Below are 24,868 nucleotides of genomic sequence, written 5' to 3' on the forward strand. Positions count from 1 at the left end.
AACTATGAATTTGTACAAATCTATTTAGCTTCTGTTTCCATTCAAGTTAGGCAAGAAATACTGAATAGCTCTTTACCAAAATATGCATTATGTTATTCCTATTAAAAGCAAATTGTTTTATTATTATTATTGTTGGAGGTGGTGGTGTTAGTAGTAGTAGTAGTACAATCCATTAGATATCACAACAATATGCTAACTGCAGGTGTACTTTATTCGCATAGTTTATAGCCTCCTGATGTTTGTCCCCAACACTTGAGGCTAAATTTGCTTCCCTGTGGGGTAGGCTCGTAGGCTTTTCTACCTGTTTCTACCAGGCTTTTCTGGTTTATGTAAATTCTATTTTACGTCACGGACGGTCGAAAAAAGCATTTCACTGCACGTAGTACTGTGTATGGTGGTGTGTGTGACCAGTGAAATTTGAATTTGATTATAAATTAAAAAAAAAAAAAAAACATATAAGTAATAAACAATAAAAACTTTTGCACAGCAATATCAACTTAAATGTAGCCATTATATGATACAAAACAGATTTAAAATAAATAAACCTGCAATCCAGGATTCTCTAAGAGCTATTTCCTATAGAGCCTTTGCCTGTCAATTCTTTCTTTTAAGAGTATACTTTAAATATAATATAGTAAATAATTCTATTTCCTATTTATTATTATTTCTTACTATTACAAACATAAAAACACTGATTGAGACAAAAAGCTGTATCATCTCTGTTGATATGAATTAATGTGTACTGCATTTTCAAGTTATTATTTCTTACTATATCAACACAATTTAAAAATCTAATTAGATTTTGTTTATCACCTGCACCTGTCTCTACTTACGCCGTATTCTCAGAGTTTGCCACAGACTCACTAGTGAAAATTTGTGTACCATTCTTAAAAAAATTTAATCATCTGCATAAATGGCCAACAGCTTCTGCATTCTGACTTGTTTGCAACATTTATTCTGTTAATCTTCTTCAGTGACACTGGGCTTTTATTTCCTGTTGTGACTTCACTGTGCTGTTTTAAGTATTTGGGTTTGGGTAATTTGCCGGCAAAGCTCAGAAAGATAAGATTAATTTTGTTGCCTTTTCTGGCTCGTGGGATTTTATCATACAAACGTTAAAAAAAAAAAGAAAAAGAAAAAAAACCTATATAGTCTTGGCTTTAAACTCTACCCAAAAAATGGTTCAATCAGACAAAAATACAGCTTGTTACTGAGAAACTGCTCAGTGATGAGTCCTCCGCCAGCTAAAAGGGTGTCATATCTTCTGTATGTAACGGCTTCTGATCAAATGTGAGCCTCCCAAACTTTCCCCGAATTAATCAACCAGTTTTCAAACCTGGCTTGCGTAAATCTAATGTCTTCCTGTTCGACTGCCAAAGTGAATGTGTGAAATGTGTTTTTGATGAAAGTGGTGTGTTTGTTGAGTTTGTGTGGTTTATGGAGTGTGGTAAGATAATCAAATTAGCATAATGGATAAACTTCACACCAAACAGTAATAGTATATTGTTCATTATTAAGGCAAATGTATACTCTGTAACTTAGTGAGAATATTAATTGTGCTAGCTCAAATAATGGTGAATTAAATGGTGAAATAATTGGTGAAATAAAGCTTGATTTTTTTTCCAGTTGATTTAGAAATAAATGAAAATAATTATTAGGGACTTTTTTGATGTATCAGTTAATGTTATTATTGTGTCAGTACTGATTTAAGTGTGTGCTGATTTTAATTTCAACCAAACTAAACACTGAAATATGCTGCCACATATATCATCCTAATGTATCTAAAAATTATCTTATGATAGGTATGAGAAGAAAGTATTACAATATGTTATTTTTGCCATGTTGGCCATCCTTAACACACACACACACACTGCATACCTGTTCTTTGAGTAGAAGTGCCATGCGGTCACACATCTGGTTGCCATCGATGGATGTGAGGGCAATGTAGAGAAAGAGGCCATAGAGTACAGGTTTGGGAATCCACTGCAGTGGAACAGGCAGCAGGAACACACTCACACCAATCAGGATATTTGCCAAAAGTGATGTTACCCTGGTCTCCTTCACACTTACAATACTACACACACACACACACACACACACACACACACACCCACAAAATGAAATTCAAACTTGTGATCTGGATGTGTATAAGTGTAAAATCGAAAGTGAAGGCTATGTGTGAGAGAATCGCTGCTCACGTCTCATAAAGGTGTCCTCCTTCCACCCTCTCCTCCACAATGGCCAACTGCCGCACATGCAGCGTCGAGTGAGGAAAAGCAGCATGCATCCAAGGCAGACCAAGCAACGACATCAAAATATTAATCAGGCCAGATAATGTCAGGTCCCAGTGATATGCTGTACCTTTCAGTAACCTATAGCAAACACAAACACAGACCGACAGCACACAGAAAACACACAAAGATTTACACAAATACAAAACACAGATATAACCACAGTCAGTTACCAGTGATACAAGGTACCCTTTAGCAACCAACAGAGCACAAACATGAAAATACAAACAGACAGGCAAACAGGATATGCAGTTAACACAAAAACAGGTACCATTAAATTAGATCCAATATCAATTTTGTTTAAACATCAGTGCATTGTTATTTACTATGGTATTACTTGGCATGCTATGCCCTTCAGTGACCTCTAACGCACTAACATACACTCATGAATACAAGCACACACAAACACAGCATCACATCTTAACCTTTCATAGCAAAAGCCAAAACTAAATCATCATATTACAATGTGAAAGTTGCTTTTTAGAGTTGCTTGTGTTGAAGTGTTTTTATGGGTGGTGTACCTGTTCTCTGGGGCATTGGTCAGGGACACCACGATATTCTGGTCAATAAAGATGAGGAGAGCAAGAAGGAAGCCTAGCCCCATGGCACATACCACACTGACTCCTGATAGCTTTTCCAAAGCGGCCATTCGGAACAGTGAACCCTCATGATAGTTAAACACGGGCACTAAAACACACATATAGCACATGGAATGCATTTACAAAATTGGTCTAGAAATTAAGTGATGTAGCATTCAATTATAAAGATAACACTATAGAACACAATTTATGTTTTGGGTTAGTAAATGTTATTTTCTAATTGCTTATTCCACAAAAGTATAGAAAATGGCTATTAATCCCCTCAATCCCCCCTTTGCCTTTGTGACCAGGACATTGGTATTTTGAAATGTACCTATTTTCTTTAAGAAAACAGGCAAATTTGCAACATTTCATTCTCATAAAGTCAGAGAAAAACAACATATGAATCATATGAAACATGTATTTATACTAAGGTTATACAAAAATGAGAACAAAAGATCTAAAAGTGAGTAGTTTTTCAAAATTTATGATTATGTTGTAAATCACTTTCACGAAGCAGCCCCCAAATGTAGTCTCCCATCATGCTCTTCTTATATTTTACTTGGTAGCGGCGTTCAAAGTCCGGTATATCCTGGTGGAAGCACTGACCTTGCTCCCCTGAGTACGCTCTCATGCTCTCTAACTTTGAGAGACATCCTGCAGCCCACTGTGCCGTAGTTCTTCACCAGCTCCACATAGTTTTCGGCTTTTGTGATTTCCCAGGAAGCCCCAAACCACTGCAACAAAGCTGTTCCAAGCTGCTTTCTTCTTCCTAGTGAGCTTCTTGGGGAATTCCTTGCACTCCAGGATCTTCTTTATCTGTGGTCTGAGTTGAGCTGTCAATGAAGAGGTGCCACTCATTTGGGCTACAGGTGATTCCGATTGCCTTGAACAGACTGGCCACATTGTGGCAGCAGCAGAGCCCATCTTGACGGGTAGATGCAAAAAGCTTGGTGACGCTTCCTATGACCTGCGACTTCCACACTTTCATCCAACAAATTCCACTGCGTGAGCCTAGACGTCAAAAGTTTGGCACTGGACTTGGTGAGACCAAGATCTCTGATGAAGTCGTTGAGGTCTTGTTGGTTGTGGTAATATGGGTTTCTCTCCTCAGCTCAACCTCTGAAATTGTATTCTGGATCTACAACTTATTCCTTGCTCTCTGACTTGCTGCTCACTTTTGAAGACTGCTGCTCTCTGTCCGGACGAGTGGGTATGGAAAGCTCAGGGCAGTGTGGCACCGGGGCGATGAATGAAGGAAGGTCTGGATATGTGATAGCAGTTGCATTTTTGCCACTCCGACATTTGGAAGGGTCCACCATGCAGAAATAGTAGTTGCTTGAGTGGTCAGTGGGTTCCCACCAAATTCTTGGGATAGCGAACTTCATGGCTCTCTTTTCCCCTCTGTACCATCCTGCATGATTTCATCCATGACTTATGTGTAAGAGATTCTCATAACATTTTTCTTATATATTTTTTTCAATAAATTGAAAGCAATTGTCCATCGTACCTTCCAGTTTTTTTTTTTTTTTTGTTTTTTTTTTTGCAGTGCTCGCAGGTGAAATGAGGTGACCAGGGTTTGTCTTGGTCCCTGACAGGCATGCTGAAATATGCCTTGTGGGCCTCACACATCTTAGCAGATGCATCCATGGAGTACTTTTTTGCTTTTCTTGATAAATTCACCGCAGACATAGCAAAATGCGTCTGCCGGATGCTTAAAGCCTCTTGATACCATCTAATAAAAATGTTTCCATTTAGGTAGCTGGAACTAAACTAAACAGGTGGGCTTATGGAAAATAATATATTTTGAAATTTAGCTGTTTTTTTACAAATTTATGTGAACGAAAACACGCAAATTCGCCAGTTTTCTCAATGAAAATAGGCACATTTCAAAATACCAATGTCCTGGTCACAAATGCAAAGTTTGAGGGGAATAATTTTCTACACTTTTGTGGTATGACCAATTGGAAAAACACTTATTATTAAGGAACAAAAAATAAATAAAAATTTGTTGCATAGTGTACTTAATATTTGTTTGTGTTTACAGAACAACCTCACTCACAGCCAATGTCGCTGAAGATGTAGGAGCCAACGTAGGAGAAAATGAGCACAGAGATGGGCAGAGCGCAGTCTGACAGAATCTCCCTCATTTTCGCATGCAGGAAGGGACTGCACACACAGATTGTGTCAAAACATATCTCGATTTTATGTCCCCCAGTATGTGGATGTTTGATCCTTACCTTCTCTTAAACTGGTAGAGTGTGTACCCGACCCACAAGGTCCCAAGCATAAGAAGGAGGCAAAGCAGTGGCCGTGCTCGTGTGCACAAAATGAAGGATTCTGGGAGCGACAGTAACCCTGCCCCTGTGAAGTTCATCTCCCCTACATTCAACCCTCCACTTACTCGATGCAACTCCTCTATGCTGCCATTGGCCAATGTAGGAGGATGGTAATACTTATGGAAGACTGTAAGGCATTTTCAAAGATACACTAGATGAGAAACCACACTGTTTAATAGTCAATGACAGCCAAGTACATGGAAATGTAAGTACATAAAAATGTATTCAAAATGCATTTTGCATCTGAGACCGTGAAAGACACAGAGACTTACTCTTGACAGTGCCTTTAACAGCATCTGCTACAAAAGCAATTGAAATGAACAGAGCTATCACCTCCTCTATCGACCTGTAGACATAAATAAGAAAACATGTATCAGTCATCTAGCGGTGTGAGAGTGAGTGGGTACATGGGTGTGTATGTGTACGTGAGCCTGACCTCTTGAAGAGCTTAACGAGTAGACTGAGGTTGAAGACCCCTCCAATGATGAGGAACAGGCTGTTCCACAAACCAATGCAGGCATAGAACGCACTGAAATCCAGCTCATAATCATCACAGATCCCTCTGATTACTATATACACACAACATGCATTAAACATCTTGTTAAACAAATAATTAATAACAAACACACAAGCATTATAGTTAAAAGTTTTAAAGTTTTTCAGTATGTGTACAGTTTGTGTGTGCATGTGTTTGTTATCTAGGAGCATATACTGTGGGTTAATGCACATACAGTATAAAACCCTTTCTAGTATAAAACCCTTCACAGCACTAGGATGGGACAGAATGGTGGAGGTGGAAATACTCTATAAGCAATTATGCAGAATGGTTCTCGGTTATTTCTTGGTCTCTGTGTGTTGTTGCACCTTTAGTGTAGAGTTGCCTTTCTGCACGTGGACTCAAAAAATGGCATTTCTATTTTTCTAAAGTAGTCCATCACAAACCTGAATTATCTGAATAAGTCAACTGGAAATATACAAATCAACTGTTCCAAATCAACAGCCTGGAAAACCACACCAGGGGGACTAGTGTTTTAAAACTGCTTTAGAATTCTTCTTTTAACCAATGAACAGACCAACCATACCTGCAGAATGTAGACACAGACTACCAGCATCACCTTTACCACAGGATGCAAACCACTGCTAACCCAAATAGGAAACAGGAAGGTTAATGGTGGCTAAGCTTGTATGGAAAGAGGAAAATTGTGTAAAAAAAAAAAAAAAAGTACCAAAGCTGATAACAATGAGTCACAGATTTCAGGCAATAATTAACCACAAATGCAACAGAATACCAAAATAAATATATTAGGAATCAAATCAGGATTTAGGATTTTGTTCATTTAGAAATGAATATATGAAAGTGCTATGGTTCCTTTAAGCTTATCCCATTAGATACATATGAATTAAAGCTAAAATGTGTTTTAGCCTTATACTCAAAAATTCAGTATACTGGACTTATTTAAATTCAGTGTACTGGACTAAAAGTAAAGAAGTCTGTTTGCCTGTCTACATAGTTAAGATGTGCACTGTATTTAAAAACACCCTAATTAAGACTTTATTATTAAGACTTTAATATTCCATTTTTATTTATTTTTGTTCTGTTTCGGATGTATGTGTTTGTGTATCTTTTTGGAACATTTTAAATGAAGTCACAATAATCTCCCCTTTTACTTCCAAGAACAGAAAACATCTTCAAGAACTCTTCCAGGAACAGTCAGATAATTCTCTCAAGTATTTCCATTAAGTTCATCAACATAAACCCACAAGCAAAACTCTCTGATTGGGAGAGACAAACCACAAATCTTGCCCAAACAAACTGCAACCATGCTTGATAGTTAGTCTCCTGGTTTGAGAGTGAGAAATCCTTTCTACAGCATGCTGCGGTTAACAGAGCTCTAATTCTACACACAGACTCATTACTCACTCAGAGAAAGAAGTAAACAACTCTCACCAAAATGAGATGAGTGCGAGCGTGTGTGGGAGAGGGGCACTGTGGGTTTGTGTGGATGTGTACATCAGGTGGAAATATCCATACCACTGATGAAGATAGCTGTGTGTGTGTGTGTGTGTGAGAAATATTCATACAACTGATGAAGTTGGCGGTGTGTGTTTGTGTGTAAGGAATAACCATACCTCTGCTGAAGATGGCAATGTGTGTGTGAGGAGTAGCCATACCACTGATGAAGATGGCTGTGTGTGTGTTTGTGTGTGTGAGTGTGTGTAAGGAATAACCATACCTCTGCTGAAGATGGCAATGTGTGTGTGAGGAGTAGCCATACCACTGATGAAGATGGCTGTGTGTGTGTTTGTGTGTGTGAGTGTGTGTGTGTAAGGAATAACCATACCTCTGCTGAAGATGGCAATGTGTGTGTGAGGAATAGCCATACAACTGATGAAGATGGCTGTGTGTGTGTGTTTGTGTGTGTGAGTGTGTGTAAGGAATAACCATACCTCTGCTGAAGATAGCAAATTGTGTGTGAGGAGTAGCCATACCACTGATGAAGATGGCAGTGTGTGTGTGTTTGTGTGTAAGGAATAGCCATATCGCTAATGAAGATAGCAATGTGTGTGTGTGTGTGTGTGTGTGTGAGGTATAGCCATACCGCTGATGAAGATGGCGATAGGTGCAGTAGTTAGGGGAATGACCAGAGGCGAACCAGCAAACAGTGAATAGATGATTCCACCTATACTCTGCCCAATGATCGTCCTCTGAACATCTAATACACACAGATACACACTCTGTAATCTATTGAAGAAAAACCTTTCTTAAATAAAAGAAAAACTAAATAAAATGACATACAATACGAAATATCAAAATAAAAATACTCAAATTAAAAAATATAAAAAAGAACAAATAAAAGATCAAAATATGTGACATTGAAAAAAGTAGAAAAAGAAATAATTAGAATTATATAATAATAGAAAAATAATAATAGAAAATAGAAATTATTGAATAATAGAAAAAACTTGCATATCATGTAACAGTGCTTAGTATCACTGATCCTAAAAACTAAAACTGTGGTATAAAACATAAAGATACAGTTTGTACCTATTTTGACTGTAATATTTTTGTTTTATACCAGAGGGCTTTTAAATTCTCGAATCTGACTGGTCAGAAGGTGTGAAATTTTCTATAACAGCACAGCTCTGACAGTAGACTGTAATTCAAATCACAGGTTTATATTAATGCACTCGTTCTAATACGATACTGTTTCTATAGTAACAGGAGAAATGGGGGATGTATAATATTTAAGACTTATAATAAACAGATTATAAACATGTTGTTATTTAACAAAGAAAAATGTGTAATAGTTGATATAGTTTTCTGTAAGGAGCTGTTTCTTTAACATTCATGGAAGGAGCCTCCAGTGTCAGCGGTTTGTAAAGAGGTAAAGTTATATAACTATAAGTTTTCTGGGTTGGTAACGTTGTTGATTATTTTCCTGTAACAGCAAACCCCATTACATATAATATAATTATTATTAGTTTAATATAAACAATAAAAATATGTTATTATCAATAATCTGATCATAATTGTTATTACATATTACATATATTTATACCGTTAGCTATACAGCTTTTGTTAGCTACAACAACTCCAGATTGTGTGTGATGTGTGTGTTTGTGTGTGTGATTCTTCGTTCTTGTCTTCACCTATTTCTCCTCTTGTGCTTTCGTCATTGAGTGAGCCAAATGCAATGGCAGGAAGCAGAACGGCAATGTAGAGGAAAATGGACGTTGTCATATACTTCACTAGTGCTTTATTGTTGCCCACTATTCCTGAAACACAACCCACAAATATTTGTAAACACATTTTCCTATGTACAATATACATAATCATATGGACTGTGTGTATGTGCCGGTTTACGGGTATTTTACCATCAGTAAAGTCCGATATATAGAAGGGCAGGCGGCGACACAGATCCTCATAGATGCCTCTGCCCACTCTGAAAAAATCTCTACACTACAGAGGGTACAGACAGGGAGACAGCACAATTATACACACACCTTCTGAGCTAAACACGAACACACATAAAAAAAAAAAAAATTCTACAGGGAGAAGCGCAGGACTAAACCACACAAGCATATAAATTACCACACACAAGACTCTTGCAGAATCACAAGCAAAATCTAAAGAAAAGCTGAATCCGTGCTAATAGAACAGTTCACACTGCAGAAGGGAGAAATACAGAGTTAAAGCAAGCAAATGAGCATACACAAATACACACATACACACGCACTCAAAAAAAAAAAAACCTGACAAACTCTCGCTCACACATACGTACACATGTACAAAATACACATACACAGTCACACCAATCACACACCCAAACAAGCACACATACACAGGCATCTACACTTTCGCACACTCGCGTACAGAAGCGCAGTTGAATCTCACTCACACAGAGCCCCCTGCACAGCAGAGAGAGAGACACAAGGTGAGCAGAGACTGCAGACTGGAGAGAGAGACAGCCCAGCATTAGAAATACCCCACTACAATGTCACTACAAGGTTAAAGCAACAGAACAGCATTAGCAGAATCACTACAATGCACTGATGGACAACCTCTATCTGAACACTTGCTGAGATATAGTAATAGATGTTGATCAATGATGCATCTAAATCAAAAGTCTCTAGAGCATCTCAAGAAGAACACTGCTGTCAGATTTACAAAACCCAAATCTGAGAGGTAAACATCAAAAATTCAGTATTATTCTAAAAGCATCAAAAATTCAGTATTATTCTAATTTTATGTATTAGTGATATACAGTTGTTTTTTGTAATTAACACAGGACAGATAAAAATGTGAATGTGAGAAAAAGAGATTTCACATTAATTCCCTTAATAGATCAAATGTTTTTTTTGAGACCTGTATCAAATCTTCTTTGTAAAGGAATGTTTCTCGTTGTGGAATTCCATAACACGCACACACAGAGAGCCTACTTGATTCAATTCTTAAATAAAGCCACACAGGTTTTAGATTCTTCAGGTTTTAGATTACATTGTGTGTATATGTACCTGTGTGTGCATTTGTCAGAGAGAGAGAGAGAGAGAGAGAGAAGGGAGAGAGGAAGGAGAATGATCTTTCTTGTGGCTGTTTCTCTGTGATGAATAGCCTTTGGTACACACACACACACACACACACAAACACACACTGATACACACAAGAGCACACACACAAAACAATGATCCTCCACCTGGTTGCCATTCTTCAGATGTGTGATAGGGTGAAAAAATAAAACAAAAACAGAACTATTTAGCCCTCCTTTTATTTCCTTATGGAGAGGGCTTTTACAAGCGGGAAACCTCAGCCATGCATGGATGTGTATGCATTTGTGTGTGTGTGAGTGTGCATGTGTGTGTGTGTGTGTGTGCGCAAAATAAGCAGCAAACAAGATAAATTCTCATAAGCTGATACATGCTCTGCAGTAGACAATAACAAGCCAGTCACTCAAAAAGTCAAGCGTCAGCACCAGTGAAAGTGAGAGAGGAAGAGCACAATGCAAGAAGGAAAATTGGGATGTAAACCAAAGCAAATATAGATGCATGTATGCATGCACAATGAATGAAAAATATCTGACACAGATGGTTAAAACCAAACATGTCCAAACCACAGCTACATACACACAAACACGGCATTATTTAAACATACCTTGAGTGGTTTGTGGCTGTGTGGGTCAGTCTCTTCCTCCTCAACAGTGGTAGTTTTTCGCTTGGCAGCAGTCAGGTGGTACCTCTGAATGACCAGTGCCTCTTTAAACTCCTCTGGAGTCTTACTCTCCAGCAGCTTCTGCCTGAATGAGATGTCAGAGAACATGCTCGCAAACGTCCGGCCTAGCTCCATGGCTGTCTTAGTGCTTTTCTGAAGGAGAAGAGAGGAGAACAAGAGATGAGATGAGAGGAGAGCAGAGGAGAAGAGAGGAGAAAAGAGGAGAAGAGTGGAGAGAACAAGAGAGGAGAGGAGAAGAGAGGAAAGGAGAAGAGAAGAGAGGAGAGGAGAGGAGAGGAGAGGAAAGGAAAAAAGAGCAGAGGAGAGGAGAGGAGAGGAAAGGAGAGGAGAAGAGAAGAAAAGAGAGGAGAGGAGTAGGGTCAGAGAACTGTATGTAATAGACAAGGCACTTATATTTTCTATGGTATGACTGATAAATACCCATTATACTTATTTTCTTATGCTCAATTATAATTATTGGTTACACGTTATATAACTAAATTAACTAAGCACTACTGAAAATACACCAATGCAATTATTTGACAGTGTTTTAATAATTCCTGTAATTTAACATTTCTGACTGAGTGACTAATCCTTTGGGGTCCTGTGAGCATATGAACAGGAGAAATGTGCAATCTAATTCTTCTGGATTACATCTAACCATAAGAACATTTATTTTTGAAGTTACATAATGTTTGTTTTGCTTCAGTTTAATACACACAATGTGCAGAGAGATAAATCTGTAAAAGCAAGCAATCCTGCTTTTAGCGAAATGAGTAAATGAGCACACAAACGTGCCTCTGTATGTGTGTGATAGAGAAAGAGAGTGGCATCTGCTGTGTGGAGTAGCACATAATAGGGGAGAGATGCTAAGGTGATTACAGTACAGTCTAAACACAAACACCCAGATTTATAGTTCAAATATAGTCCCTGGAACAGCAGGGCTCCCGAAATGCTTCAGGGGATAGAAATGTAGAAGGTCAGGGTAGTCAGCATATACAGTGTGTGTGTGTGTGTGTGTGTGTGTGTGTGTGTGTGTGTGTGTGTGTGCGTGTGGGCGTGTGTGTATGTATTACCATCTTAAGAGGTGCAAGTATAAGGATGACGTAGCGGACCTCGGCACAGTTCTCCCCCCAGTTCTGAGGCCGGTCCAACCGAGAGATGCAAACATGCCGCCTTTGTAAGTTCTTCACATTGCAGCTGTTAGAAGTCGTACAGCATTAGAGAGAATGCTAATTTTAATTGTCTAACACTTCATTATATTATATGGGAAAAAAACATCAAGGTCAAATATCAACAAAGCTAGTAAATGTGATATGGAAGACGAACCTGAGTTGTAACATAATTATGTAGTGGCTTTAAAATATTATTATAGTATGTATGTGAGGTTTTTATTTCCACTTCATGTTTTTTATTACTATGGCATTTTAGTAATATGTACATTTAACATAAAAGTGATTGTTTATACATACAGTATAAATATACACTCAAATTCTGCCACATCAGCATTTTTGTTAGTCCGTAAAGGGCCATAACCAGAGGCTTTTCATTTTTAACATATTATTATTATTATTATTATTATTATTATTATTATTATTTATTCTATTGTTTATTGTTATTTATTGGCTAGCGGTTTCTATGGAAATTATGCATTTTTCCCATTTTTGAATGAAAGCTGGCAGCCAGCTAACTACACTATGTGCACAGAGATAGATTTATGCAAGAGAAGTAAAAGAATTTAGATCTGATTTTATAATATTATTTTCTCCTATTAACATGTCATTTTAGTCATTAATTCCTGGCAACACCAATGCCAACACCCAACTTTTTGATTTGTTTTTAGACCCAGGTCTGATTTGCATCACGGGCGTTGAGTTTGAGATGTGCTATAGTAATAGCTATGGTATAGTAATGTAATACTATATTAATAAGCACATCATTACAAAAATATGCATATTCAGTACGAAAGCATTGAGAAGCATCTAGTGGACTCACAGGATGCAGAGCCAAGACTGCTGGTACTGGATGCCCGTGGCGGTAGCTGTCACACACTGCAGGGTTTCAGACAGCAGGTGCACTGCACGGTGGGGAAAGGTTGGGGTTAAACAAGGAGAGGGGTCTGAACTGGGACAGGTGACTGAGGCAGAGGCTTAGGAACATACACATGGTCAGATAAGGCAAAGGTTTCCAGAAGAGTACGGAAACATGTTTAATTCACATGGAATTTGGTTTTAGACCTTCTGCCCCAACGTCCCCAGCAAAACCAAGCAGTGAAAAATAAAAACGTTTAAATAAAGATGACATGCAATAACAAAAAAACTATTTATCACCACGTAATCTTTTATCACATTAAACTGGATGAAAAGTCAACACAGACCACTGAATGAAAGAAGAAGCAGATTGAAAGCAGCAAGACATTAGAGGCCAGTGCACAACACTGCAGCCGAAGTGAGTGACAATGAAGACCTTTCCAAAGACAGCAGCAAATGTTTAATTCAAATTAATCAATCTGCATGAGTGTGTGTGTGCTCTATCCTCTCTTATGAAGGTATGCACTGTCTAGCATACTAAGCAAGAGGGCTATGGGAGCACACGTGCAAGTATGTCTGAGTGAGTGTGTGTATGTGTGTGTGTGTGTGCGCGTGTCCTCTGGCAGAGGTGACAGGTGTGAGCTGTTCAGAATGGCCAGCAGGAGCTGTGTGCGTGCCTGCGTATGTGGGTGTGTGCGCGCGCATGTGTGTGTGAGCTGTTTAGTGAGCGGGATGGATTTCTCTGGCACACAGTCACACTGTCTCATCAATAAGACATCACACACTCACATCCAAGACTGATGGGTATCACCATGACAACACACTCAGTACCATCGAGAAAGAGGAAAAGAGGGCCAAAGAAAAAGTGCGGGAGAAAGTAAGAAAGGTAGAATGAATAGGAGGGAAAAGGACAAAAGATGATCGAGGGTGAGGATGACATTGGTGTAAAGGAATACAGCTCTTGATGTTATTTACAAATTAGTCCACAGAGAGCACTCCGATCACATGTGCAGGTTCTGTGAACTAACACACATAGGTACAGATATAGATATAACACACACAACACACAGACACACATATAGAGACATTGTCACTGACACTCGGGCTCACCATCACACAGTAGTACAAATGTGCATGCCTCAGATCACTCCTCTTTCACCATGACCTCAAAGATGTTAACCAAAGTTCTTATGTGCATTTTTACGTGCATAAATTATTATTATTTTAGTTTTCTATATAAAAACTGTGGTTTCTGTAAGAACAAAACAAACAAACAAAAAAGCCAGCCAAATGTCCCCCAAGGTCAAAACAGTTAGATATTCCTATCCATGTGGGCACATTTGGTCCCCACCAAGATACAAAAACCACAGACACATAAAGTATAGCAGCTCATGTAATAATCTGTATGTAAATGTGCATGTGTGTCTGGGGACATCGTAGACGTTTTCTCTGTCTCAGCGTAAACACTTCAAGAATTCAATTTGTAAAAGCTGATACATTCAACAAATAAATCAGCATTAACTAATCTGCATGTTTCTATTGATCAGTTACATCTGTCAATCAAATCCAACAGAAAGATGGACATAGAGCGTAAGAAGCAGATGGAGTGAGATATATGTCACAGTGATGATGGAGGCAGGTCACATCTGTTCACATGCCCTTACCCTTATCATAGAAAAGGAAATTGGGAGACCTGTCTGCATGAGAGAATTGGAGACATAGACACACTCAGAGTTCAAAGTTCACACAGGAGAGAAGAGGCTTAAGGTTAGAGACAGAAAAATGTGATAAAGTGAGACACAAATTCAGATCCATATATGCTGACACTCATATATACAAACACTCTTTCTGTAATTGAAACTGGACTGTCAGGCAGATGCTGAGGTCTGTGTCACCCCAACCCCAATATGATTTTCCTTCATAACTCGTCATTGCACTTGTGTCTTGGTTGAATGAGATGTGATGGAGCTCACAAATTTAACTTCATTCTCATTTCACTATAATTTCATCTACTGCTGCCTGATAAGACTGTGCGTTTTGTGTGTGTGTGTGTCTGTGTGCGTGTGTGGTGTGTGTTCGTACATGAGTGCAGTGGAAACATTTCTCACACATAAACACATAACATAACATGCAGTAAAAGCCTCCCAATCAGCTTCCATTCATCGCATCGCCACAGAATATCATCATACATTATCATATTCATGATGTTCACCTTCCACAATCCAATCACACTTCAGCTCATTTGCATGTTCTCAGACCCATGTCATTAATAAGATTCTCTCTCACATGTGAGCTTTGTATCCTAGCAACAAGGGAGAGGAGAAATGGATCATCCATGTGGTTCTGAAACAAGTTAAACAACCAATCATCATCTATGTTTTAACACCTTAATATTTATCTATGGCTGATAATGATTTTTTTTGCTCTAATAGAAAGGCCTTCTAAGAATAAAGGAATCAGCCATTTAGAGTGAAGTGCTAGATAAAATCCTAGAAACTGTTACTATCAAAAAGATCAGAGGAATATGACTTCATATACACACAGCATGAGGGACTGGAGTAGCTAAATTTACATATTACACACTATCTGATGAGGGTCCCTAAAGGGACTAGTGGTTAGGCCACGGGCCAGGATCGATTCCCGGCCAGGGAACCAACCCCAGCCACTGGGATTGCACACGACAGTGCACTCCCAGTGCTGGTCCCAAGCCCAGATAAAACTGGGGAGAGTTGCATCAGGAAGGGCATCCAGTGTAAAAACTGTGCCAAATCAAATATGCGGATGAGTGATCTGCTGTGGAGACCCCTAACGGGAGCAGCTGAAAGAAGAAGAACAACAACACACTACTTGATGAATTTTACTTTAGTTTTAGGGACATTTAGGAGCGATTAGGCAAATTAATGAACATTCCCCCAAAGAGATGGAGGAATGAAGGAAAAATGGGCACAGTCTGGAAAAAAGCAGACACAAACACACACACAAGCACACACACACTCCATTAACATACTGCAGCTTATTAATTCTGTGCCTACTCCTAACCTTAACCTTCACATAAGTAACTTAAAATAAATCTTTTGGCTCATTTAGTGTTTTTTTTTTTTAAATAATAGTTTAAGTTTGTGTAAAAAAACATTCAAATGTCACCAGAAGGTCAAAACTGCTACATATTTCTATCATTATTGGGACATTTGGTCCCCATTAAGAGATAAAAACACGACCACACACACTCACATCACACACAACACACCCAAACAAACACACCCCCACACCAACTACACCCCCACACACAGAAACACAAACACACACCCACACTCAAAAACACACACACACACACACAGTTGTCAGAACCATCTGTCTTCAGGTGGTACAAATTTCTACAAAAAGGAGGTAATGCAGAAAGCAGAGGGGAAAAACTCAGAAAGCACTCTCAATCTAATTGTCTTTTTCCTCACTGTTCTTTAAATAAGAAAATACAAAGAATAATATAAAAACATGGCAAAATGCATTTATCGGTTAATTTCTCTCGACCTGTGAAAAGAAAAATCTGAAAATAGCTTACATTTAATTGGCTATAAAACAACTATGACGACTGCTACTTCCACTGTGTGCCAAAATTCCATCATACAGAGATGTAATAACTGGCAAACTATCAGCTTTTTCTACACTCACTAAAAAGGTCTTATAATATTATTTGAGATAAGCTGGAATGACAAAATAGCACGGCGGTAAAGTTCGAGTCATTAAGCACAGGGTTAGTTGATACGAATTCTTCTTGGTGCATCAAAAGCCAATAAAGCTCTAAAGATGCACAGGTTAATTTGCCTTCTCCTTTAAGTACGTGCATATCAAGAGTCTGAATTAAAACTTCCAGTCAATAGTACCAGGTAAAATAGGCAATTAATTGTATTTAAAATTTCATTCTGGACCTTCTTTAACAGAATAGCTCCTTTTGGTTTTAGTTGGCCTGCTTTGCCTTGGTGTAATCCTTGAGTTAGTCTTTACATATCATAAGTGAAGTGAATGCAGGACAGGGCTAACTAGAGCTCATGTCCTGGCATGAAGGCTGGTGTCCTCTGGGAGGCTATGACAGTTACAGTCAGTGGTGATGTGTAAATGCGTGGACACAAGTGAGCTATTATCACCTGACTGCTCTGTCACAGTTTGTTCCGAGTCAGACCTGACCTCTGACCCCTCCCTAACACATGCCAGATTGAGATTTTTGGGAAAAGGATGGTTGACTTTATTGCTGTCAACATGATGCTGCGAATCCTCCAAGTCTATTTCCTCTTAATTTTTCTCCTTACATCTCTATTTCCACCTCTCTTTTGTGCTACTACTCTTTCAAATGTTAACTTATGCTCATTGAAAGCTACAAAATGAGGTGCTGCTGATCACAAAGAAGGAAGTGAGTGAATGATTGCTGTCAAGAGGGCTGTGGTTAGCGTCCCCAGTGTGTCAATCACTCAGCACTGTGTGCTAATACCCTGGTGAGCTAACCTTTTTAATGCTTTATGCCAAAAGCTCACACATACTTTTTCTCCTTTCCTCCCTTACCATTGACCTCCTGTGAGCCGGCATCGGTGAAGAGCGAGCTCATGATCTCCTCGAAGTTGCAGCTAGGCTCGGCCGTGTGTGGGTCCTGCGAGACGTGCCGGAGCATCGTCTTAAGCACGTCGTCCAGCGACGCCTCGTCCTCGTGCAGCAGAATACTCGCCCTCTCCAGAAAGCCATCCAGATCCCTGTGAGCCCTCACCTCCTCCTCAAAGTTCATCAGCTTTACATACTAGTAACACACACACACAGACATACACATGAACATACATGTATACAGACATGTGAAGATAAAGATAACAGAGCCACTGATTACAAACTGAAATTGTCAGTATAATTCTGCATGTATTTGTAAACTGTTAAAAGTTTGTAATTGTTAAAAAAAAAAAAAAAGGTCTTACTCTACGTGATGTATTGAGCAAGACACAGCCATGGACATCAGAATCTAGAAGTGCAGAGAGCATGTAAGAAAGTGACACAGTGAGAATAACCATAACAAATGACAATTTGAACACTCAGACATACAGAGCACATGCATGTAAGCGTGTGCATGTGCCTGTGTGTGGATGCTCACATACACATATTTTTCACTGACTGCTTGTTTGTTCGGTATAGTGTTCGGGTTCATCCAGAGTGCAATTTAAATCTATGACAGGATGGTTGCATACTTATTATATGAGATTGCATGAGAGATTATATGGCGCAGACCTTTTATCACAAAGAAATCTTCCACTTTTGCATGCTCTCTGAGCAGGAAGACCTGCCTACCGAGAGACGTTTAGCCCGGATTAGCATGGCTCACCGCTAACTCTTTTCTGCCTCCGCTCTCAGATTAGACAGCTGCTGCAATGGTTTAGGATTAAAAGGGGAACTTTGAGAATAAATGGCCTGGTTTTAAAGCACAACTTTGTATCAGAAAGATTTTAATGAGCAGTAAATCTGTAGGTTCAATTAATAGGGTTATGTAACCTCTGAGCCATTTTTAATCACTCATCGCCAACATTTTAAAATGCAGATTTTGGTAGATCCCTGTATAAGGACAAACTGTAAATATCTTTTCAGACATTTCTAGTTTACAGCCTGCTTTCTTTGGTTTGAAATAATACCTATTCATGATTTTACAATTAGTGAAAGACAAATTGGAGACAAATTCAACAACCAGTTAATCCAACTCAATTGATTACCCATCAGATTATCAGATTAGGTAAAGTGGGGTTTGGGAAACTGATTAACAGCATTCTGAAAATGGCAGCAATTTTCCTGTCTAGCAAACATGATCACCCCTAGATAAATAACTTATACCCTTTCATCACAAAAACTCACACGCACAAACACACTTTGCCCTGTTTGGCTGCAGTATGTTGGATGAATTGAGTAGGTTTTTAATCCAGATGAGTGCTGACGGGTATGTGCTGGGGGCGACCGAGCGTCGGCTTGGATGAGACAACGTGAGAACAATCCCTGCTTGTGCTGATATGAGCATATCTAATGCTTTACAGGACTCGCTGGAGCAGAAAAATGAATATTTAATTGAAACTGAGTATATTTGTTTGAACAGGGCTGGCTGGACAGGTACACACCCTGACCACTGATATTAATTAAAAGGAATCACTTTTGTTTGAGTTTAAGTTTTGTAAAAGAAATATTCATTTCACATGTTGACAGATAGAATATTTTGTATATCATGACTTAATGCTGGAGAAAAGAGATGTGCAGCAAGATATTTGAAAAGAACAAGACCGTATTTGGCATTGCTGTATCTTCTCCCGGCTGTGTTTGGTCATAGCACGGCCACCAGCGGCATCACACAGCAGCAGCATTACTTATTTCTTAATTAGCTTTAGAAGAGGCACTAATAATGGTGAAATAACTGCAAAAACAGAGCTTAACAACTACTTAATTCACTAATGCTGATTAATAAATAAAACATACGTACAGTCGGGTCCCGAAGTATTTGCCCAGCGACACAATGTTCGTCGTTTTGCCTCTGTACCCCACCACAATGGATTCGAAATGAAGCAATCAAGATGTGATTGAAGTGTAGACTTTCAGCTTCATTTCAAGGGGTTTAACGGACATATTGCTTTAACTGTTTAGGAATTACAGCCATTTTTACAGACTCCGTCCATTTTCACAGACTGTAAAGTAATTGGACAAACCAACATAATCATAAATAATTAGGATTATTTTAAATACTTGGATGCAAATCCTTTGCAGTCAATGACTGCCCGAAGTCTGGTACCCATGGACATCACCAAGTTTCCTCCCTTGAGATGCTTTGCCAGGCCTTTACTGCAGCCGCCTTCAGTTGCTGCTTGATTGTGGATCTTTCTGCCTTCAGTTTCGTCTTCAGTAAGTGAAAAGCATGATCAATTGGGTTGAGGTCATCGGACATTTAAGAACATTAAATTCTTTGCCTTAAGAAGCTCTTGGGCTGCTTTCACCGTAGGTTTGGGGTCATTATCCATTTGTACTGTGAAAAGCTGTCCTATCAGTTTTCCAGCATTTGACTGAATCTGACCAGAAAGTATAGCTCTATACACTTCAGAATTCATCTCCCTACTTCTATCAGCAGTCACATCAACAATAAACACCAGTGACCCATTTCCATTGGCAGCCATACATGCCCATGCCATAACACTGTCTCCACATTTTTGACAGATGATGTGGTATGTTTTGGGTTATGAGCTCTTCCTTTCTTTCTCCATACTCTTCTCTTCCCATCATTCTTGCATTCTTTCGTTAATCTTGCATCAGAACTGGTCAGGCTTTTTTTAGAGGTTTTTTTTCAGGAAAGTCTAATCTAGCCTTTCTATTCTTGAGTGTAACCAGTGGTTTGCATCTTGAGGTAAACTATCTGTATTTACATTAATGAAGGCATCTCTTGATTGTAGACTTTGACAATGATACGCCTACCTCCTCCAGAGTGTTCCTGACTTGGCTAGATTTTGTGAAGGGTTTTTTTCTTCAACAAGGAAAGAATTCTGTGATCATCCACTTCAACTGTCTTCCGTGGTCTTCCAGGCCGTTTGGTGTTGCTGAGTTCGCCAGTGCATTCCTTCTTTTTAAGAATGCACCAAATTGTTGATTTAGCCACTCCTAAAGTTTCTGCTATATCTCTGATACGTCTGTTTTGTTTTTCAGCCTAATGATGGCATCCTTCACTTGCATCGACACTTCTTTGGACCACATATAGAGAGCTCCCATGAACAGCTACCAAAAGCAAATTCAACGCCTGGAATAAACTCCAGACCTTTTATCTTCTTAATTTGTCATGAAATAAGGAGGATACAGGCCACACCTGGCCAAAAAACTGCTTATCAGTCAATTGTCCAATTACTTTCAAGTCTGTGAAAATGGATGGACTCTGTAAAAAAAAATGGCTGTAATTCCTAAATAGTTAATGCAATATTTCTGTTAAACCCCTTGAATTAAAGCTGAAAGTCTACACTTCAATCACATATTGATTGCTTCATTTCAAATCCATTGTGGTGGAGCGCAGAGGCAAAATTAGCAAAATTGTGTCACTGTCCAAATACCTACGGACCTGACTGTATTTGTGGCCATAAAAGGCCTCTCTTCTTTTTTTCCATTTCTGTTTTCTTCTTTTTTTTTCTTCTTTAATATAGGTGGGTTGAGTGATGGCAGCTGACCTGTCACCATATGTGGGTTTAAGGGTGTCACCACCTAATCGCAATGCACCTGAGAATGTTACCTTGGCAACAACTGACCTGCTAACCTGAGCATCTCTGGAGCTAATCAACAGCTCTGGGTCCGACTCGATTAGACTCACACTCACACATACTTACCCTCTCTCTCTCTCTCTCACACACACTCACACACACACACACATACACACACACACACACACACACACACACACACTGACCTGTCCCTCCTTGGTGTGTCTGGTTGCCGTAGAGATGAATGTCATCTCCTGATGGGATAGGAGAGTCCTGACCCTCCTCCCGATCCTCACTCCCTTCCTCCTGCTCGTCTCGCTCCCTCTGCTCTGAGAACATGTACACACAGAGACCACATGCACTCCATTACACCAAGAAAGCATATGTACATACACTGCATACCCCCCAAACTGAAGACATCACATTAACACTGGTCAGTTCACACACAGTGACAAGTCTTAATAAATAATATTAATATCATAGTGATGATCAGATTTTGGTCTTCAAAATAAATTACACTGGAAATGAAATATTGTTTATTTATCAGAAATATCAAACATAGTTGCCTGCAACTTCCTGTTATTTTGTTACAGACATATTAACGCGCATATCTTATTGTTATAGTTCTGTATATTTATACCAAGACAAAATATACTTATGTAGATGCCTTGGCAAATAAAATAGGTTGTGATTTCAAGTAATAAACACTGCAAATACTCAATCATCAACGAGGTACTGATATACTTAACTAGAATACTTTAATATATACATACAATTTTGTACTGATGACTCCTTTGTCATCACTCACTGATTGCAAACCATTTGAACTATATATAAATGAAGTAAGTCAAAGATCTGGTGTAATACAGAAAGAACAATTGCTACATATCATACAGTTTCATAAAGATGCCAACATTGCTATGCCTTTATAAAACTCAGTGGTACAGTACAGTAAGCATTAACAGGGAGGTCAGCTGCCTCCTTCTCTGACCTGCATAGATTTGTTGTTGCATGAAAAGGAAAACAAAATATTTTGTTCTCATAGAAGAAATACTTATTACATAATGTTTTTATGTGTTCACTGTTTTATATAATAATGTATTGCTTTTTTTTTTGTTTGTTTCTGCTCTGCAATTTTTTTTTCTAGATTTCGTACAGTGAATAAGTAGTGGAAGCAATGCCAATGTGAGATTTAAGCTTTTTGAATAGATTCCAGCACAATCATTATTTAACTAGAAGTTGAAATTCTCATTTGATTTCCATGGTGAACCTTTTTTTTTTTTGTTAATTTATATAGACTCAGCATAACCACTATGCCAGCTTCAAAACCAGGTTTTAAAGTAAAAAAAAAAAAAGAACTGTGATTATAAAGACATGTTAGCAGTGAATCAAGTAAAAAGCTCGGTCAAAACGTGATATTCCAATGATTACTAATCAGCATTACTAAAATCTCCCTCTATTCTGACATGGCTGGGCTCTATACTGTGGCTCTGACCATGGATATCAGCCTCATATCTGTCCATGCATTTATTCATGTATTCAATAAACCATTCTCTCTATTATTCTCTATGGAAAGCTGGAGAAGAGTAGAGGGAGTGCTAATCCTTATCCATGAAAAGTGACTATGCTTCACACATGGAGGTTTTTTCCCTCCACACTGCTCTCTTTCACTGTCACTCTTTCACACTTTTTCAAAATATCTCTGAATGATCACATTCAAAACTTTATCTCATTCATGAACAAATTAACAGCTTTAGAGAAATGTCTCTTCAGAATATTAATTAAAAGTTATGTGCAAATCAATCAGATGATGCAAATATCGCTTTGAGATTTGATTTGAATGTGTACAAATGGACTTGAGTAATTAACTCATGTACAGTTGCAAAACAGCCTGAAACAGACTTGCACGATATTAAATAAATTTGCTGTTAAAGTTTATTCATTGAAGGAAATGAATTTTTAAGCAATAATCTTCCCTTCCCTTCCACACAGCAAATAGAGATGGTAGGTGCAACACTGATCTGTGTTTTAATGCTATAAACAGCATTAAAAAAAAAAAAAACCCTACATATCATGAATGTGACAGTGTTTCCTAACACAGGTCCTAAAAACTAAAATGAAGAATTATTAAATTAAAACAAAATATTGAGATCTAACAGAAATTAAAATGCAGTTTTCAAGGATATTGACTACAAAAATTTTAATTTATACCGAATCTGATGGTTCAGAATGTGTTGATTAGCTTTCTGTAGCAGCACAGCTCTGACAATAGCACCGACTGAAATTCAAATCACAGGTTTATATTAATGCACTCATTCTTATATATTATCGTTTCTGTACAGTGTACAGTGGATGCTCCACACAAACTAACTTAAAACGAGAACTATTTTGTGAACATTGAATGTTATTAATACATGGACATTAATCAAGCTAGGAGTCTGACTGCTAAAGAAGCTGATAAACTGCTGCATTAGTAGTCAGCTTGTGCACGTTCATACAGCTACACTCTGTCAGAGGAGCTCCTAATATTCAGGCACTCTCATTTTCCATGCATTTTGTGGCTATAGTGAGGCACATGACTATGCGCAACTATCACTAACAAAAACCACAGACCACTAGAAAATAGTAATGTTACATATAAAACAATAACAATGTTTTAATGTGTTAAACGAAATATTTGGGAACTATCTTCTGTTGCCAGTGGTCATTTTTTGATTGCATGGTACGTCCTGCTCCCTATGGAACTACTGATGTACTTCTAATGTAGTCGCACAGCACATCTTCAAGTGGCCGAATGGGGCTGGTAAATAAACATACTTCAAATCATTATTTTATGTTGCCAAAGATATGTGGTGACACTTTGAATGCTCTTTCAGCTGCCTCCATTTATAACTGACCTGTGCTCAAATAATTAGCAAGGAGCCATGTGCAGCTTGCTCTCTTCTTTCTCAGGAGCTGAAAACAATGATCTAAAATAGTCACTGATGATTTCTGCTTCAATCACTTGTTTTCACTCTTACATGGTTTTGTGCTGTAATATTTGTATAGTTACATTTTTACCTGGACTACATCACGGTTGGAAGGCTTGTATTAGTTCAGTTTTCACCCATACACTAGAAAAGCAGATCTACATTCAGTGTGCTAGATTAACCTTAATATACACCAATCAGGCATAACACTAAATTAGGTGCGTCCCAAATCGCATACTTATGCACTATTCTATTGTGTGAGTAGTGTGTTCACACTGAAAATTCCAACAAGAAGAAGTGCACCTCAAGTGATGCACTTATTAACCGAAAAAAACGAGAAAAAAAAAAGTGTGGAATGTTGGACACTTCATGCCCTTAACGGTCACAGCTTTGCTTACGTAGCAGAAGAGGGGAGGGGCTACCAGACAAGACATCATACAAATGTGAATTCTTTTAAATTAGCCCACATTGCGTGAGTTATTTTTCAAATTTTAAAAATTAACCGTATGCGTTTAACATCATTTGCCATTGACTGGGAAATGGCTTATATTTCCGGTTAGTAAAAAACCATTAGTGTTCCATTTGAGACGATGCTACCCTTCTAAAATTCATACACTAGACATTAGAGTACATAGTGCATAGTATAAGTGCATAGTGTATAGTACATAATTTGGGAAACAACTTCAGATTATCTCGTTACAGTGGTATCTGTCACGGGGT

At 38.4% G+C, this 24,868-nt stretch overlaps 1 protein-coding gene across 10 annotated transcripts in view; it reads right to left on the reverse strand.

The window, feature by feature from the left end:
* The window catches only part of slc4a11 (solute carrier family 4 member 11), a 52,422-nt gene that overhangs the window by 3,052 nt on the left and 24,502 nt on the right, over positions 1-24,868 (reverse strand). For 4 of the 10 annotated variants that reach the window (XM_053232688.1, XM_053232689.1, XM_053232690.1 and 1 more), the window contains exons 3-20: positions 21,386-21,503; positions 17,898-17,941; positions 17,500-17,728; positions 14,610-14,642; positions 12,911-12,992; positions 11,992-12,115; positions 10,859-11,068; positions 9,609-9,662; positions 9,085-9,169; positions 8,860-8,985; positions 7,809-7,922; positions 5,645-5,777; positions 5,481-5,554; positions 5,110-5,335; positions 4,932-5,038; positions 2,813-2,978; positions 2,199-2,372; positions 1,879-2,074 (exon numbers count right to left, since the gene is read on the reverse strand). In XM_053232688.1, coding sequence (XP_053088663.1) covers positions 1,879-2,074; positions 2,199-2,372; positions 2,813-2,978; positions 4,932-5,038; positions 5,110-5,335; positions 5,481-5,554; positions 5,645-5,777; positions 7,809-7,922; positions 8,860-8,985; positions 9,085-9,169; positions 9,609-9,662; positions 10,859-11,068; positions 11,992-12,115; positions 12,911-12,992; positions 14,610-14,642; positions 17,500-17,728; positions 17,898-17,941; positions 21,386-21,503 — 2,295 coding nt within the window. Of the gene's footprint in view, positions 1-1,878; positions 2,075-2,198; positions 2,373-2,812; positions 2,979-4,931; positions 5,039-5,109; positions 5,336-5,480; positions 5,555-5,644; positions 5,778-7,808; positions 7,923-8,859; positions 8,986-9,084; positions 9,170-9,608; positions 9,663-10,858; positions 11,069-11,991; positions 12,116-12,910; positions 12,993-14,609; positions 14,643-17,499; positions 17,729-17,897; positions 17,942-21,385; positions 21,509-24,868 lie in introns of all 10 variants that reach the window. The other 6 variants (XM_053232684.1, XM_053232685.1, XM_053232687.1 and 3 more) reach the window with 4 other exon arrangements.

The sequence above is a fragment of the Pangasianodon hypophthalmus genome, chromosome 3, assembly GCF_027358585.1.
Source record: "Pangasianodon hypophthalmus isolate fPanHyp1 chromosome 3, fPanHyp1.pri, whole genome shotgun sequence".
Classification (NCBI taxonomy): Eukaryota; Metazoa; Chordata; class Actinopteri; order Siluriformes; family Pangasiidae; genus Pangasianodon; species Pangasianodon hypophthalmus.